Source organism: Eleutherodactylus coqui, chromosome 5, assembly GCF_035609145.1.
Source record: "Eleutherodactylus coqui strain aEleCoq1 chromosome 5, aEleCoq1.hap1, whole genome shotgun sequence".
Classification (NCBI taxonomy): Eukaryota; Metazoa; Chordata; class Amphibia; order Anura; family Eleutherodactylidae; genus Eleutherodactylus; species Eleutherodactylus coqui.
The window spans coordinates 215905932-215925600 of record NC_089841.1 but is presented as its reverse complement, the minus strand read 5'-3'; the positions used below and the strand labels follow the sequence as shown (position 1 = coordinate 215925600).

At 42.2% G+C, this 19669-nt stretch overlaps 1 protein-coding gene across 1 annotated transcript in view; it reads left to right on the top strand.

Annotated features, from left to right (window-relative positions):
• The window catches only part of PIP5K1B (phosphatidylinositol-4-phosphate 5-kinase type 1 beta), a 140663-nt gene that overhangs the window by 74099 nt on the left and 46895 nt on the right, over positions 1 to 19669 (top strand). The window contains exons 4-6 of the mRNA XM_066604199.1: positions 6292 to 6422; positions 15761 to 15878; positions 18660 to 18812. Of these exons, the coding sequence (XP_066460296.1) occupies positions 6292 to 6422; positions 15761 to 15878; positions 18660 to 18812 (402 nt within the window). The remainder of the gene's footprint in view (positions 1 to 6291; positions 6423 to 15760; positions 15879 to 18659; positions 18813 to 19669) is intronic.

The following is a 19669-nucleotide window of genomic DNA, read 5'->3' as shown; positions in this document are numbered from 1 at the left end:
TATTTAATTCACTGTGATTTTGTGGACTGAAAGAACCTTTGACTCTATCCCAGGATAACATCAGTGCCAGGGAATAGGGCAGAGTGAGAAGGCTAAGCCTTGTCCACCCTCCAGAATTATCAAGAACATTCTCAGGCTCCTACTATATAAGGGAAAGAGCTGCATCACAGCTCCTGTGAAGGCAGTCAGAGGAACATCAGAGAACAGCAGTATGCAGTAAGCTCAAAGAGCGGCCACCAGCAAGGGCTTTTAAAGTGGCAGAGGCCTACTCCTGGCCAGCGAAGCGGGCAGTTTCATCATGCTGGGTAGCTCGCAGGAGATGGCCTGAGCAGTAGAGTCTCTGGACTCAGAGAGACCACCTGTGAGCCCCGATGACCCAGGGCCATAAGAAGATGATGATGCCTGACCAACAAGCCCTGATGACATGGAGGCTGAGGTGGATGACAATGCAATGGACTAGGAGGATATCTCCCTTACAGACTCTTATATGCTAGTGGACAGACTGAGTTGGTACCAAGATAGTTAATGCAAGGTCTTGCATAGAGGATGGTTTGGTATTAGGATAATGCAATGTTATATATGTAGGATGTAACTAATAGTGTAGCAAGTCACCTTTTAAGAAAGCGCAGTATGTTATAGTTAATGGATATGACACAGTTATTGTACGGTAAACCTCTGAAGAAAATATGTCTATGACATGTTAGCGTTCTGTGTGAAAGGACACAGCTCCTATGGAACATGAAAGGTTAGGTTACATTTAATGAGACAGGTATCGGGCCCAATTAATCATGGCCCATGAGACATGTACTTTGCTGTGACTAATGGAGAGAAGATAAGAGGAGATCTAAGCACCTAAGGATTAGGCTGGATGATGCAAAAAAGCTGGTAGAGTCGCTGTAAGAAAATACAGATGCATAATCTTATGACAAGTTATTAGTCAACATTGAAGTATCCGAACCCTCCTATGGAGCGACATAATATAAATATTGTTCCTGTTCAGTAAAAGTTGGTTTTGATAAAAAAGGTTCCACCTCCATCTGTCATCGCCACGTCATCATGTCACCTGCAACACGGGCATGTACCACCTGCCCATTACATATACGAGCTCTCAATAGGGACAGAAGAAAGTGGAATAAATATCTAATTTATGATCCAAAGTGTAGAATGGAAATGTAATTCATAAACAAACAGTGAGCAATAGGATGTATAAGATACTAAAAAGTAGAAAACCAGGTCTATAATAAAACATGGACCTTGGGTGTTTGCAGCTGCGGCCGAGCATGTGCACTGCAGGTTTGTTCATCTCTATGGGGCTACCACAGATAGCCAAGCGCTTGTACTCAGCTGTCTCTGGCAGTCCCATAGAGATGAATGGAGCGGAAACGTGCATGGCCAACCATCACTTTATTTACACAAGGGAATCTGAGACTCTTGTTCTTGGAATCAGTGGGGGTCCCAGTGGTCCTGTGGATAGGGGACAAGTTTCAATCTTGGTTTAATCTCTCTAAAATAACCACGGAAGTTAAAGAATTTATATTCTGAATGGATGACAAAGCACTTAAATCTTGAGTAATGTGTGAAGCTTCTAAAAATAAGACTTATAGAATGAGCTGCTCTCATCTTTCATGCATACAGGATATAATTGCTTCTATAAGTTTTCTAAACTATAGATAAAACAGTGGTCATGGGGCATGAATTTTACTGGACCTTTTGTCAGTGATCCTCCAGCGAGCAGAAGAGGCAGAGGTAGCCTAAGCGGATGAACTAATGGTAGCATGGTCACAGTGGTGGATACTCCGAGTAAAATTGCTACTCGTGCAGTAGGGGGATTGCAATGAACTTCTACGCAGTTCTGATAATGTCAGATCGTGACGCCAGTACCTTTGAGGGTGGACTTGTGTTCGCAATGGTAAAATAACTGAGACCAGTCCACGAAGTTTAGGGTAAACCAAAGGTACACAGTTTGCTCAGTACTTGAAAAGGTTAATGAACAGTTCACACTTTGCAGATTCTTAGACAAGAGTAAGTTTAGCTGATCTAATAACAAGTTAAACAGGCATTGATTCTTTAACTCTCTCTCTGTTAGAGTAGATGCGCCCGCCAGTCTGAGTTATCTGGGGGTTGCTCCGATTAGTTACTGGCAGAAGTTTTGAGGGACTAGTGGAGGGTTGTCTGTACACCCTCTGTCCGCTGGCTATGCAGTCTCACTCATTGTGAAGTACACTCTCGGTCCAGCTTCCACGGGGTCTGCCCTGACTCTGGTTCCTTCCAACAGGGTTGAAAAAGACTCCGCTCCCTCTACTGTTTCTGTCGGCTCACTATTCTTCACTGATTCTTGTTCCCAATGCTCTCCTCCAACTCCCGACCTCCGGTAACTTTGTAAGGTGCAGCAGCTCCTCACTTTGCTGCCTCTCTCTTCCTCCTCTTCCGACTAACTCCTTCACTTCCTGTCATTTCTTGCACTGTCTCTCCCTCTGCTGACTCACTTCTCCCTCCACCCAGCTCACTTTCCCGGGCTTGACTCCACTTAGCCAATCAGAAAACTAATGACAAGCAGCTAATCAGAAGAGGGCTGTTGCCGGGCAGACTAGCTTTAGCCTGACATTTGGGGAAAGACAGTGTTTTTCTCCTACAGAATGCCTCCTATATCCCCCTAAGGGCTCATAGTGAGGATTCTAGGATTATTGACTACCCTGTTGGACCCTCTGGGTCACTACAATCCCAATGAAGAACTTAAGTGTGAACTGACCTACACAATATAAGGCAACCGGAAGTTAATAGAAGCTTAAAGGGGTCATGTGACGATATAGTAAAAAAAAAAAAATATTTAATGGATGGACATGCGTTAAAATAAAAAAAATAAAATGTTTTGTGGCAGAGAAACGCTGCATATAATAACTCCCTCAGGCTACCTACACGAGCGAGCACGATCTCAGGTTGAGATCACTCTCGCTAATGTATGTTTTTTTGTGCCGATGCGAACCTTTTTTGGGCAAAAATGTCTTCTGTGAAGTAGCGATCTTTCGGCACGGCTTTCAATGGAAACCTCGAATTTTGACAGCTGTACTCCACAATAACCCAATGTATTCCTTTGCTGCAGATCGATCAAATATTAGTCACTAGTAATGCAAAAAATATGCGTGTAGCCCTAGCCTAAGGCGGATTTTTTTTTTTAACTTATTGCTACTTGGTTTCTAGTAATGTTTTCCTTCATTATATGAAATTATAATTTGAAACTGTGTTTTGTGTTACTCAGCTTGTCAGAAAGGATCAGAACTGCAGACATCTTCTTGTATAACCACATAGCAGCAAAGAATCCATAAGGGCCTATATGACAGTACAGTCATATCTCGCACACATGAGTGTTGCAAGTTGTTTGTCAAAGCAAAACTACCATTACCGAGCGTGTGGGAGAGTCTAGGCTCATATGTACGAGACCTGCTTGTACCCACATGCTAAAAGCAACAAGAAATGGTTAATAAGCAGGGAATTCAATGTTCACCTCTCAGTGTTTGCAGGTGAAAACGTCTGTGTTCTGCTTGTCTTCTGAAAGCTGATTCACTCATTACCATAGTAATAAACGAGTATAAGACAATCCTGATAGGAATGAGGAGGCCTTCAGCGTTCCATTTAGAATGTGTCATCCTTTGTTCTCTTAGTCACAAGCAGTTCTGGCTTCTAGATCACATTTACAGAATGTCATCATCGTTAGCATTAGCAGTTTATATCGGCTTATGGGCCATTTACACGTATCGATTACCGCTCAAAATTAGTTTATACGAACGAATTAGAGCGATAATTACGCCGTGTAAATGCATGAAAAGCCAACGATTCTCATTCAGTCCTTGGCTCACACTTAGGGCAGCGTCACAACAATGTTTTTCTGCGCACGGAAAAATCCCGCTTGCAAAACGCAGAGAGTGGAACCCATTGATTTCAGTGGGTTAATTCTCTTTTTTTTCACGCATACCGTTTTCATGGGCGCAAAAATATAGATCTTGCTAGATTTATGGGAGATGCACAAATGCGCACATATGTACGGGTTAACTAGTGGTGCTTGCGCAGTATTGACTTAAGGCCCTTTTACAATTATTGTTCAAAAAATATGAGCAAAAGTGAGCACTAATCGTTCAGTCTAAACGCACGCCAACGACCGAACAATGAATGATAATCATTCACTTTTCATTCGTCTTTCATTTTATGCAGCATATAAATCGTTATTGACTAGAGATGAGCGAACCTACTCGGCCACGCCCCTTTTTCGCCCGAGCACCGCGATTTTCGAGTACTTCCGTACTCGGGCGAAAAGATTCGGGGGGCGCCGTGGGTGAGTGGGGGGTTGCAGCGGGGAGTGGGGGGGAGAGGGAGAGAGAGAGGGCTCCCCCCTGTTCCCCGCTGCTACCCCCCGCTCTGCCACGCCTCCCCCCGCCCCCCGAATCTTTTCACCCGAGTACGGAAGTAGTCGAAAATCGCGGTGCTCGATCGAGTAATTACTCGAAACACGTATACTCGCTCATCTCTATTATTGACTCATCCACTTATTGTTCAGTTTATATACCAATCATTCAGTCATTCACTTATACAGCGAATGTGAACGACTGATTGATTTCTCGTTTGACTGATGTATCTGCCAGTCTAAACAGACCACCCAAGTGAAATCTGACGTCATTCGCTCGTTCAAACGATAATCATTTGTTGTAAAAGGGCTCTTATTCAAATAAATTTCCGTAAAAATGACACGTCCGTCAATACATTTGACTAGTGCTGCCATGTTCATTAGTGTCTTCTTTCAGTTCTGCCCATCGGGACATGGCTGGGATGAGTGACTTCAGGTTAAAGTCCACTTATGGCCTGAGTATCCTGGCCCATGTGAAGGACTCTGCAAGATACTAATGATATGATTTCTGTGAAGCTCTGGAGATATTAAATTAAAACAGATTTTCATGTAATTGAATGACGATTGTGTTCTGCACAACTGAGAATATATCAGCGATGTGGAGTACAGTATTACAATATCTGCATGCTGGAAGATTAGCCTGATCCCCTTGTAATGACAACTTGGGGTATGTTTTATTCCCCATGTTTGTTTTTCATTAGCTTGTTCATTTATTGAAATTACGCTTCCCCAGGAAGGATGGAATAGATTGGATGTCTTAATTTTAAAATGAGACTTGAAGGATTAGTACAATAATCCTCTCAAGGTTTAATTCACTTTTGCTGGAGCTACAGCATGCTTTACATTAGGCCTCGCTCGCCTGTCCTTCTGTTCTCCTTCTAGAAAGTCGATGAAGTCAATACATGAGACAGGCATGTAAAAACAACCCATAAAGGGTTCAGGGGAATGAATAATGGGCACCATTAGAGACTATTATCCTAATTCCTATAGGGTAGCTATCTCTGCTATTGGATTAAATCATAAATTGGTATCTGGTCAAATAATTCAGCAAAATTTTAGGCCGCCCGCACACGACCGGGTTGGATTCTGCATGTGGGAGCCCGCAGCGGAATCCAACCCTGTACCCAGGCAGCGTCCGCGCATACCTGACATTCTTCTTTTTTTTCTGTGCTTCTCGCTGTCGGACACGTGCAGTACAGTTTCTTTTTTAATCCCTGCTTTTCCTGCGTTGTTGCTAGCCGATGACGGGGGTACCCATGACCTTTTCATATCATTGCGGTAGGGCCGCAGTATTTGCTGCGGAATCTGGAGGCGGATGCCCACTCCAGATTCCACACTGCAAATCTGGCCATGTGCAGGCGGCCTAAGAGCAAGAGATTAATTATCAGACATACAGTGTAACAATTCCTCTTCCTTGGGCACAAAAACTCCCATCTACAAGAACAATACATATAAGGGTTAAAAGAACACTAAACACAGAAAATTGACACAAAATAAAGCCAGTTTTACATCTGTGTTGGAAACTCCGGTCGGCAACACTTTATCTTCCATCTAAAAGCCGAGCGGCTAAGCGGAAACCAGACGGATCTCATTATAGTCAGTGGGCTCCTTAGACGGAGCCATTCGGCCGTGGGGATTCCTCTTCTCTGTTTCCCGAATGGAGCATGAAAGCTAAACCCCAGGCACAGGGATGAAATCCCCCCAAAATATACCAGCAGTTTCCTGCTTATTCACATCTTCTTATTGGATCCTTCATTGTCTCACATTCCAATTAAAACTATTAAATATATGCCGAAACCTTGTGACACAATGCACCGACTTACTGGAGAACTGTTAGAAGACGTCCAACAAATAAACATTCACTGATTATTTCTACCTGTGTTCTTCTTTTACAGACAGCATCGTCAGCGATAAAAGGAACCATTCAGTTGGGAATAGGCTACACTGTAGGCAACCTTACATCCAAGCCTGACCGAGATGTGCTCATGCAAGACTTCTACGTGGTGGAGAGCGTCTTCTTACCAAGGTAAGGCAACAAGACCCGAAAAAGGCAACAAAATCCAAAGTTGTGATCTTATAGGAAGAACTGCTACCATGTCTACAAAGGTTTCTGCAGGTTCTAAGAAACAGAGATCTGTGAGATAATGTAGCTAGTATAGGTGCAATTCTTCTCCTGGACGTCTTTGTTAATAGTCCCCCTCAAACCCACTGTAGTCAGTCCCACCAGGCCTGAAATGGCTAATAGTAGGAACCATCAGACTGTATTGAGCAAATACCTCTAAATATGTATTTATGAGTAAAAACGAATTTCTGATTTAGGTAATTGTTAGCCAGCATAAACTTTTTCTTGGGGACGGTGCTATTTTAGGATAATCCATAGCAACAGTAAGTTTAGATGAAAGTGTTATAGACATTGAGTGCAATGGAGCAGTAGAAGTAACACCGCCAGCAGAACATTAGAAATAACCGGTTACTGTGAATGTAGTTTACTTACAACGAGAACACATCTATATTTAAACATTTTCCTATTAGAAGCACAGTTCTGTGTTTTACATGTACTGCGAGACTAAATACGTGATCCCTCCCCTTGCGCATACGCTCGTGTCAAGGAGCATCAGGCCCAGTTTACACTTTGCAGTTTTATATGTCAGCCAAATTAAGTATTGACCCACAAGGGAGCAGAAGTTGTAATAGTTGAAGAATTAGAAAACCGTGAACTTTTAATCTATGCCTAGTTTTAGCGTAAAAAGGCTTGGAAAAACTCTGGCAATATGTTTGAACTTGTATTCTCTTTTGCTTTATAACTGTTTAATCAGTTTTCATATAGACTTAGACCCAATGTCCACTTGCACGCACGGATTCCACTGCAGAATCCCGCAGGAGAATCCAGCTGTGCCCGCAAAATATATTTTCTTACCTGTCCAGATCCTGCGCAGGTCTCCTCCGTGCTGGCCGGATCTTCTTTCTTCCGCACGGCGGATGCGTTCCGACGCTCGGCCGATGTGTCGAACGCATGCCCAGTCCAATTTTTTCTTTTAAATCTCCTGCTTTCCTGCGGACCCACGGTACGTCCACAGTGACAGCTGAAAGGGATCCACATGTTGTATTATTCTCACATTGCTTAAGTTGCATCCAATCCAAACATAAATTAAAGTAAGAAACCAAGTAACTAAGTTAAAAAAAAAATGAATAAAACAATTAAAAAACGTGGGGGATGGGAAAGGTAATATAGCAGGGTACCTAGGAACGGAGAAAAGTAGAGAAGCAAAAAAGAATAATAGAAACAAGGAAAAGGAAGAAAAGAAGCAGCTCTGAAGATGTGGACCGCGAGTCATGAACAGGGATAGTCTATAGGGTGCTTGAATAGATGTATAGATGGAGTATCCCTCCTTACTGTACAATTCCGCTTGCCAGCCAGCTAGAGAAAGATAGTGAGTCTCGAAAGGCTATCCATACCTCCCTGGTGGAGAAGAAGTCTGTACATTCCTCTTCAAGATCAGAGCATCCTAGTTCCTCCATATGTTTTATGGCATCAATGACTTCTATCCATGCTATTCTTGGGATCGCATTACTTTGTTTCCAGTATCTGGGGATGATTTGTGTTGCGTTGCCTCAAAGATGTATTTAATATGTCAGGACTTTATATTTGCACTGACTAGTATATTAGTATGGTACTAATATGGTGCTATATTAAAACCCATGATCTTAGCATCAAAATGATACCAGGCTCAGTATTGCTGTTGAAATATTGGGGGTATTGCACCTCGTTTGAAGTCAGGAGCAGCATGTAAAGTTTTACTTCCTGTTCTCGGAGTCTATCGGAGAGACGTGCGGAGAGAGAAACGCTGCAACTGACATCAGGAAGTAAGACTACATCCTGTTACTGTCATCTGTCCTCTGCACAGCCTCCAGACATCCCAGGGGATACGGGAACTATGCTTCCTGTTATCACCCCACTTAAGGCCCCTGAGCACCCTTTTTCACAAAACAATACATCTTTCGCTCATTGAAATCGTCGCTGAGTTTGCTTGTTCAATTGTGCAGACTGTTTCTACAGGCAGATAAATCATTCGCAATTACAATCGCACTGCAAACGAAAATAGGCCGTATTACACTAATTTAACGAATTAAACTTAATTGTCCATTAACCACATTTGCGCCGTGAATACGGTAGATATGCACACATATCGGTACATACGACTGTACTTTTTGCGCATGAGGGGCCTGTTTACATGCGTGCGCAACACCCGCTGTCGTGAATTAAAAGGCTATTTAGCCTATTGAGGTCCAGATGTGTTCTGTTTTTCATGGAATTGCGCAGTGTTTCACGCAACCCCTTGCATGTTGTGAACAAAAATCGGGCAAGTCCTGCTTTTTTGCATGCAGGAAAATGTGAGTGCAAAAAAAGGAAATGAGAACAAAGCCAATGAAATCAATGGCTTCTATTGTCTGCGTATTGCGCAGGCAAATTTTGCACGCGCAAGTACGGTCATCTGCAGGAGCTCTTAGATGGAATTTGACAATGCCTGTACACAAAGCGCTTGCTTTTCTCAAAGCTGACTATATTGCTCACATGAATAGCGCGGTCACATTCCGTTCCGCTGTATATATCAGGCTTTAAAGAAGCACTCCGAGGAAAGGGGGTCAACACGGAATATAACTGCAGGGCACAGAGCGTAGTCAGAGTGCTGGTCATGTGACCTAGAGGCCAGAATAATAGTGCAGAATACCCATACTGAAGGCGACGAGCTACAGGACTGGATTCTTCATAGCAGAAGTCAGTGATGTTGTTGTAGGTTCCCCTCCCCGTTAAAAACAAACGAGCAGAGTGCTTCTTTAAGCAATCATTAATAGCTTTGTGGGTTATTATTGAATACAACAGGGTAACGTTTATGTACTCAACCTCTTTCACATAAATTATGGTTTTACTGCTCTGCTTTGTTATTATAGTAAAGTCTTGTGCCCACATTGTAGAGCCAACCTTCAAGGTCGCCTACACTACTTCATGTTCACCAACAACAAAGACAAGAACAACTACTAAACCAACAGAACAAGGATGCAGGACTGCAGTATACCAGAAGAAAGGATGTAGTTGGTAAAACCAAACGACTAAACGACGAACAGAACTCCACAGGCATAAAAATCATCGTTGTCTCGGTCACTTATTGTCCGGTTTAAACAGCGCTCGTTCAGTCCCTCTCATTCGCTTCGGGCTCCTTCAGGCGGGCATGTTTGCACACAGATTTTGTGTGCACAAAACACAGATATTAGAACCCATTGATTTCAATGGGTTCATTCTGATAAGCATATTTTTCCCCCAAAAAAGGACCCGCTCTACTTTGCTGCATTTTGCACAGCAAAGCTGCCATAGAAGTCTATGGCAGGGACGAAGTTACCCAAGAGGAAGGGTGTGCCGCTGTGCAAAATGCAGGGAAAGAAGACAGCTGGACCTTATTTAGGCTTTAATAGCCAATCAATTCCACAGAAAGGGACTGTCATGAACTCGTGGGAACTGTCTCTGCGCGCACAAAAGGTACAGTAATAAGCACTGACACGTGCAAAACCATGATTAGCAAACAACGTTCATGTGCAAATACGTGTCCTAAAATATATAGGCAGTGTTACACTATACAGATCTAGAAATTACAAATGCAACTCGCCACGAATACATTAATTATCCTCAGGGACCTAAGTAATAATGGCAATCATCTACAACAATCAATACCCTAATCGTACTGCAACAGTCAGTTCCAAATAATGGAAATTAGATCCATCAGTCAGAACAACTTTTGGACAAGTGAAGCAAAAGCAGAAGAACAGGATTTACAATGCTAACAATAATGGCCCGATTAAGTTAAAGGGGTTGTCTAGAATGAGATAAACATTTCTGCGTTTTTCCAAAACAGTGCCAAACCTGTGCACAGGTTGTGTGTGGTATTGCAGCTGAACACTATCCACGTCAGTTCCAGACATTAGTCATAGACAGGTGTTGCAATGTTTCTGGAAGATAAATAGAACACATACGCAGTCGGCGTATATACGCTCAGCCAAAACATAGTTCTGGCACTATCTTTTGGCCAATATACTCTGGCAGGTCCTATAGACTCCTATGGGAGCAGAGAAAGAGAAGGGAGGGGGAGGCATTTTTGCAGCGTCCAATGCTGCGAAAAGCTTACAGGTGCCTCTATATAGGCATTGGAAGCCATCCCGAGGATTTTGGCAGAGCGAGGGTTTTTCGGGGTGCGGCGAATTTTTTCGCTAAAAATTACGCTTGTGGTCGTGTGAATGGGCGAGAAAACGCTGGGTGTGATTGCAGAAAAATGCCCGGACGTAAAAACGTAAAGATGCTGTCGCCATTTATGCTCTTGTGTGAAAGAAGTCTTAATGTGTTATTTCTAAAAATCTGAATAGGGTTAATATAACAGAGACCAATAGAAGGACATCCAAACAAGGTTCCAACCCCATGCAATATGAATTGAGGAGGGACACGGTATGACTATTGTATATTGAACATATTGTATGTTGAAACCGTAACTCTATGGAAACCTGGTAATTGGTTTGAAGCCTCCAAAAAGTCAACTAAAAATAATAAAAAATGAAGATTAAAGAGAATTAATCAGATAACTAAAGGCCGTTTTTACCCGTCCAAGAAAAATGCGCGAGAATGGGGTCATACACATGAGTGATTATTTCACCACAAACTGAATTGCAAACGAGAATTAATTTACTGCTCGTTTGGCCTTCAGTTTCTGCATGTAGAAAACTGAACAACGGATCGGTCCGTCAGACAGGCAGCCATTTATCTATGAACGACTGCCTGCTTACTGTCAATGGAGGTGGGCAGACCGGAATGATGCCCTGGCCCGCTCCGCCTCCATTCACTGCACCCAACAAGTCATCCCATGTAAAAGGGCCCTAACACAGATAAAACAAGTCATTACTTACAAAAGTCAGAATGAGCTGCTGGAAGATGTAAATCACCTTCTACGAGGAGGACAGGAGCTTCTCCAGAGTCCGGTACAGTATACACAGTACACCAGGGAAATAACATGGAGCCGTCCTCACCTTGTGTCATAGGATCGGCTCATCCTGGCACAGGTAAAGAGCAGTACAGAACACGTAGTACCGCACTATACTGTAGAGCAGCACTACTAGACAGCCAATCAGTGCAGGCACTTCAGTAATACAGGGGTTTCACTACTGTAATCCATTGCCGCCAAAACACTCCCATTCAGGGTTTAAACAGATTAGCGTGATACGCCGCGATTTTTCATCCGGGAAATTCCTGCGCACATAACGCAGAAAATAGAACCCATTTATTTCAGTGGGTTCATTCTCACTTTTTTTTTGCGTTCATTGTTTTAGCAGGCGCAAAAAGTAGGACCTGCCCTATCTTGCACATCTGCCCACATGGGTATGCACTAAACACAACGCATACCCACAATCACTAGCACCTCATTAGGCAACTTAGCCCTTCATTGAGGTCGGGGTGATTCACCCGCCCTCCTGTGAATGAGTGGTCCCTGCGTAAATACGCTCTGTATTTGCATAGACACTAGCGCAAAATACACTCGTCACTGTGCAAAAAAAATTGTGCATGCTCATTATCTTACATGCTTGTCTGTCGAAACCCTCAGATGAATAGGACTATATTTCATGAGCAGAATCTGCCATCTGTAAGACCATGAAGAATAAATACACTTTTGCAACAATGTTTCTTATTGCTCCTGTGTATCTAAAATAGAAAATGTAGCAACTTTCCTAATAGCCTTGGTTACATACAGCTGCCATGTAGACCTGTGTTTCTCCAAGATTGCAGACTGCAAACAATTCCATAAGTGTTGATTAGAAAAGTCACGGCTCTGTACTGTCTGTATGTTGTCGACACATAGCTGACAGAGGCAGTTATGCTGCAAAATGTACCTTTTAGTACTGTCAAATGGAAAATTATAGCGAGGCATGCCAGGAGCAAGGTGACTCACATGATAAAAATAAATATTAGTAATAACATAACATGCTATTAAACCTCTGGTGTTTATTTCCATTGCTTTAATATAGACCGTGACATAAGCACCAACGATCAATCTAATTCTAAAGCTTCCAGGTGCCATAGAACATGTGAGTCTCACATTAGACTAGGCAAACAATGGTCACCTCTCATACATTGAAAGACATTAGATAGTCTATGATATTACATCGCATGTTTGCTTGAAAATTTGTACTGTTAATTATTTACATAGACACTGCCCTTTCAGCAAGTGGTGCTTATTTAATAGCCAATGTGATAAACAGCAAAGGTGCAAATAGGTTTATTCACTAAAACATGACGTTTTTGTGCCAAAAGATCACTTTAAAGTGCAGGCCACAAAGGAGTCTAACTTCTTTCTAACCTGCTGTCCACTGCCTGTTGTTATGTGAAACTTGTCTCTAGCAGTAGAGACAGAGACGGGTTACAGGAAATGGGGGTGGGTATTTGCTTGCTGCTATCTCATAGAGCCTATAGAAGCTTATAGAGAGAGGAAGGGGGGGTAGAAGAAGGGATACAGAGGCAAACAGAGTGAGGGTGCGGGCAGACGAGCGTAGGCGTATTTACGTTCGCACGAGCGCAACGTATAATCGCCCGAGAGAACGTTTTTCACCGATCACGACCAGAGCTAGAAAGCGTATTTTCGTTTGTTCCTACTTTTCAAACGGTCTTTTCGGCCATCGAATATGCGTTGGCGCGTATTTCGGTCGCATATGTTCCGGGTTTTTTTCGGGTTGCCGTTTTTACGCGCCGTAAAATCGCCCATGTGAACGAATACATTCGAAACCATTGCCTCAGATGGTCACGTATATACGTTTGGTCGCAAAAACGCGTCGTTTATGCGCTCGTCTGCCCGCACTCTCACGCAGGGATGTGACAACAGCTTCTAGTAAGTGTTCTATCTCACTCTGGTGTTAAATTCTCAGTTACAGCAGCTCAGTACTGATGTATAATATCTTCTATGTTGTCTTTACTTATGAGGGTGTGCTACAGAGAGATAGGTGAGCAGGATTGTCTCTTCTCTTGTCTTGAGGGGCTGCACAGTAAAATATCAATATTTGCAGATGACACAGAACTATACAATATAATCAATGCAACGGAGGACAATGTACGGCTACAAACAGACCTAGATAAGCTGGGGGCTTGGGCAGAAAAATGGCAAATGTAGTTCAATGTTGATAAATGTAAGGTTCTGCACATGGGCAGGAGAAACGGATGTCACCAATATACACTGAATGGGGTACTGCTAGGGAAAAGTGATATGGAAAAAGACCTGGGGGTACTAGTGGATTGTAGATTAAACTGGAGCAACCAATGCCAGTCAGCAGCTGCAAAAGCTAATAAAGACTTGGGGTGCATTAAAAGAGGTATAGGGGCGAGGGATGAGAACATTATCCCCCCACTATATAAGGCACTTGTCAGGCCTCACATGGAATACTGTGTACAGTTCTGATCACCGGTGCTCAGGAAAGATGTTACAGTGCTGGAGGGGGTTCAAAGAAGGGCAACTAAACTAATAAATGGAATGACGGGACTGGAATACCCAGAGAGGCTAACAAAACTGGGATTATTTACCCTGGAAAAAAGACAGCTAAGGGGCGACCAAATAACCATGTATAAATACATGAGGGGACAATACAAGGATATCTCCCATGATCTGCTTATACCCAGGACTACAACGGTAACAAGAGGGCATCCACTACGTTTAGAGGAAAGTAGGTTTCATCACCAACATAGAAAAGGGTTCTTTACTATAAGCAGTGAGACTGTGGAACTCTCTGTCTGAAGATGAGGTGATAGCAAAATCCATAGAGGAGTTTAAGAGGGGACTTGATGTCTTTCTGGAGAGGAAGGATATTATAGGTTATAAATATTAGGTTAATTGTTAATCCGGGTATACAGGCAGGTAGGAACTATTAGGGGTTGATTCAGGGAACAGTCTGATTGCCATTAAGGAGTCGGGAAGGAATTTTTCCCCCAAAAGGGCTAATTGGCTCCTGCCTCTTGGGTTTTTTTGCCTTCCTCTGGATCAACAACATAGGAGGATAAACAGGCTGGACTAGATGGACATTGTCTTCATTCGGCCTTACATACTATGTTACTATGTTCTCTGTATGTGCAGTGTATCAGAGGCATCATAGCAGCTAGTCTTCAAGCACCAGCTCAGAGAAAACTGAAAAGTAGAGATGGAGCCTGCAGAGGGGAAAAGTAGTGAAAAATGCACATACAAGTCATATAATGGCCAAAAATAGTGCTACTCCTCATGTATACACACAGCAGCTTATTCTGGAAAGTCATCAGAAAGTGGGAGTACATTTTAAAAGGTAAAACATACTCCAGTTAATGGAAAATTGTCACCAGGATAAATCAGGGTTACGGAATGAAGCTTCATCAAAATAGTGGAGAAGGAATTGCAGACTGTGTTTGCGCGTGGTTTTTGCAGGCGCAAAAAATAGGGCCTGCTCTATGTTGTGATGCCACCCTAAAGGAGTAAACTCATAGAATATCAATGTCATGAGGAATCAGCCTTAAGCCTCTTTCACATGGGCACTGTGACTTTCGGCCGGCCGCATCGCGGACTGAAAGTTGCATGAACGGGAGAAAGCCGCGACTAAATCTCCCTTTTTCTTGCCCATTCTAACGAAGGGACTGCGGCATATATACCGTGGGCTGGGTGGAGAGAGTCTCTCCCCCTCCCCTTGCTGGCTAATACTGGCAATAGAAGTTCCCATAGAAGCCTATGGGAGCTGCCAGCAAAGGGAGGGGGAGGTACTTCAGTAGCGCTTGCCATGCTAAATTCCATCCTCACCCTATGGGAGCTGCCAGCAAGAGGAGGGACTTTAGCAGTGTGAGACGCTGCTAAACCCCCCTCTTCCCTTTTCTGACGGCTCTCATAGGCTCCCATAGGAGTCTATGGGAACAGCTGGCATATTCCCGCAAAAGATAGGACAAGTCTTATCTTTTCTGGGGTCGCGTTAAAGCAGCCGGCCGGAATGTGCACCGCATGCGCTATCTTTTCCAGACCGACGGTTTTACACACCGGAAACTCGCTCATCTGAACAAATGCATTGGAATCCAATGCTTCAAATGGTCGCGATTTTCGGCCAGTGTTTTATTGCGGAAAAATAGCCGCCATAAAACGGGGCAAGCAAGAACCAAGTCCTCCTATCCAATCAGTTAGGAGTTTGATAGTGTTAACCAACACCATGATGAGCTCTATCTTAATCTTGCCCCTCACCTCTACGTACAGCGCTGTACTATATTTTCGTATGTATATGTGATAAGTCGTGATGTGACGTAGACCTGTGTTTTACAATTACTTTTTCCCAACACCTTAGTGAAGGGAGCAATTTAACCCCAGCACATCATTACCCAGACTTCAGATTCAAGACCTACGCTCCATTAGCATTCCGCTACTTCCGAGAGCTGTTTGGCATCAAGCCAGATGATTACTTGGTAAGACTTCTGTTTATTGTTCTCATTTTTAGATATGTTCAATCATTGCATTTTATGTACTAATTACCTGAAGGAGTCATCTAATCTCAATCCTGTTTATTATAGAGAGGAGTATGCCATGTCTGAAACAATAAATAACCCTTCATGGCTGCAGCATACCAACTGAGCTTAAAAATGTCCTACAGCATAGCACGACCGCTTTACTTTTTCAATATTTCTCCATTAGTTGGTCTCTCTGGAGTTTAACTCCTACTCAAAGCACATAGTCATTGCTCTAGTCCTTCTTGATAAAGTTGGTTTTATTGCACTATTGTATCAAAAGAGCTCATGGCCTAATGGTTTGAATTGTTACCTGAATCCCTTAACGCTCCATGACATACAGGTATGTCATGGAGGTTCGGGTTTGTATGGAGCAGGTGGGCGTCGAACCGGCTCCATGCAATATGGCTATAAGCTGTCTTTGACAGCCAACATTCACCCGCAATAGCCGCGATCAGCATGAGCGCTGATCTTGGCTTCTTTCCCTTTAAATTCTGCTATCAAGTCTAACAGTGGCATTTAAATGCTCTAATCTGAGTTTGGGAGATACAAACGATCCCACCGCGATGAGATTGCGGGGTGTCCTTCAGTTCCCATGGCAACTGGGGTCTTTCTAAAGGCTCCCAGAAGTGTCATTGCAGATTGCCTATGAAGCCATGCCTGTAACATGGCTTAACAGACTGCCTGTCAGATTGCAATATACTGTAATACTGTTATTGCATTATACTGCAGGAGTGAGCCAACCATTACAAGTTCAAGTTTCTTATGGGAACTAAAAAAAATGTAAAAATTAGTAAAAAAAAGTTTTCGTAATGAAAACAAATTAAAATTAATGAAAGTTTTAAAAAAGTACCATATTCCCATACTTATAATACAAAATTCAAATGAAAAAACCCAAACTTATTTAGTTTTGCTGCATCCGTAAAAGTCTGATCTATCAATGTAATGCATTATTTATCGCGCACGGCGAATGTCGTCAGAAAAAAAAAATACACATCAGAATTGCGCTTTTTTGGTCACCCCATCTCCAAAAAAATAAAATTTTATAAAAAGCGATCAAAAAAGCTGTATGTACTCCAAAATAGTACCGATAGAAACTGCAGGACGTCCCACAAAAAAATGGGGCCCTCATACAACTATGTGACAGAAAAGTTATGGCAGCAGAAAACTATTTTATTTTATCCCAAAGATATTTTATTTTTTAAAAGTAGCAAAGCAAAAAAAAAAACATGAAAAAAGGGCGCCTCCTTAAGGGCTAAAAGGGATTTTTCCAGGACTTTACTATTGATGACCTATCGTTAGGATAAAATCTGATTGGCAGGTGCCTACTGCTCAGGATCTGTTGCAACTTGCTGATAACTGTTATTGCTGACAAAGCCGGAAGCAGACAGCTCTGTCCATAGTGCAGTGGCCCAGTTTGGTAATGCAGCACAGCTCCCATTGAATTTGGGGATCCCGAGTGACAGAATCCAGCTGATCAACTACTGATGACCTATCCCCAGGATAGGTCATCAAAAGTAAGGTTACAGACAACCCCTTTAAGTTAATCATACACAGGAGATTAATGCGATCTGAACCTGCTAATTTCAGCAGGACCAACTGACCAACTCTTGGCTATTTCACGACCACTCACTATTAAAAATGAAAACTCCCTTTAAAATTCTGCATTCTATTATATGAAATTTTGCACTGTTCATCAATACCGGAAACATCCCAGGTAATGAAGGGGTTAAGAAACAATGCCTTATTATTTGGTCATTGTCTATGACTCTGTAAATGTCTCTTGAGCTTTTTACGCTGTGTTCACATATTGGGTGTTCTTGCTGTGGTTTTCTGAAATTGCAGCAGTACCACAATCTCTTCGCCATAGATGCGGGAAAACCATGGCAAAAGCCACGCTGCGGCAGTTATGCGACCGCAATATGCGAACGCAGACTTACTACGTTTTCTATGGTATTGGCAAAGCATTTAGATTCTGTATTGTATATTCTAAATTCCATTTGAGATTGCATTTTCTTCCATAGTTGTATGTTGCTCATGATGGGCTCTGGCTGACCTTGTAATTTAGCACACAAAAAAAAATGGGTTAAGAGCTAATTAAGCATTTGACAAACCAGTGGCTGCATTGTAATTAATATTTTTGTAGCCATTGATTATAGTAATTATTTCGCGAAATGATCTAATTAGTTTTAAATACCCCTAAGAATATTTCTGATTGCATTCTAATTGAGATCGCTTATAACTTAATTGCCATGTTTCTGCAGTTCATTAGTAGCAATATCTCATACGTGAGTCTTGTAACCTTGACCTAAAACACTTCATATAGATTAAGTTTGGGCTAAAAAATCCAGATAAAGCGTTTATCTCACAAAAAGGTGAAGTTATAAAGCCACGTGATATTCCTGGTACAATCCCAACTATCTCACCGTGCAACTGGTTTAGATTTCATTAGCAGAATTGTCAACTGGTCATATACAAAGGGAGATACAACCCATCTCTACACGTATCTCACGTCTGACTTGTCCAAAATCTACCCATTTCCTAATGCATCAGCAGAGCAAATGTTGGGTTCAGTCATGAGCGACCTCTATGTACTAATCAAATAGTGAATTAGTCAATGATCACTGCAATGCAGACATGCAAGACATGATATAGAATAGTGGAGAAGAGGAACATAATGCAGTTCATGGCCTTTTGCCGTGGGTCTCAATCTAATCGATCCATCCTTGTCTTCCGGTTTAGTATTCACTCTGCAGTGAGCCTCTCATAGAACTGTCCAACCCTGGTGCAAGTGGCTCCATCTTCTTTGTAACCAGCGACGATGAATTTATCATCAAAACCGTTCAGCACAAAGAGGCAGAATTCCTTCAGAAGCTGCTTCCCGGCTATTACATGGTGAGTAAGGAGATATTATAATATACAGGTGGAATCATTCAGTAAATTAGTTTGTATACACAGTTATCTTGGTCCTTCATCAGGACTTAGAGGGCCTGTCACTCTTTTTAATGAGTGGGTGACGATTCTAAAAGTAAATCCAATGCATCCTTATGGATGTAAATGTTTTGATATGATTGACATATGAGAAGTTGTCACAATAGGGAAAATCCATTTAACCCTTAAGGGACCAAGGTGTTTTGGTCCTAAAGGACAGACACCTTTTAGGGATTTTACCCATGTGGTGGTTTTACTGCTTTTTTTTTTTTTTTTTCTTCATCTACCAAAATTATTTTTGCTTTGATTTTGCTGTAATTTATAGTTTATTTTTCTAAAATGAGTATATTTACACTAAAGTAAAGTGCAGAAATGGGTTCCTCATTTTGTTTCGGATGTTTTGATATATAATTTGTATAGTCTCAGATTACAGGGCGCATATGGTGACTGTTTTGGTTGTTGTCAATGGTGGGTCATATATATATATATATATATATATATATATATATATTTATATTTATTTATTTTTTCTTCTTCTTTTATTCAGTAATTTTTTAAAACTTATTTTTGCAACTTTTTTTTTTAGCATGTATGTTACCCATAACGTCATATAAGACCTCTGGGGGTCATTTACATTGTCGTATTGGGGTTTTTTTTTATTCCAATTTTCCATAGGAGCCCCAATGACAGGAGAAAAACATACCCCTGTAGTGACAGTAGTCACTAACAGAACTGATCTGCTAGGACCCTGCAGCTCTGCCTTGGTAGAGGGCACCAGGCGGTCGCATGATTGCCGAATCGAATAGCAGTAGTAGCACTTC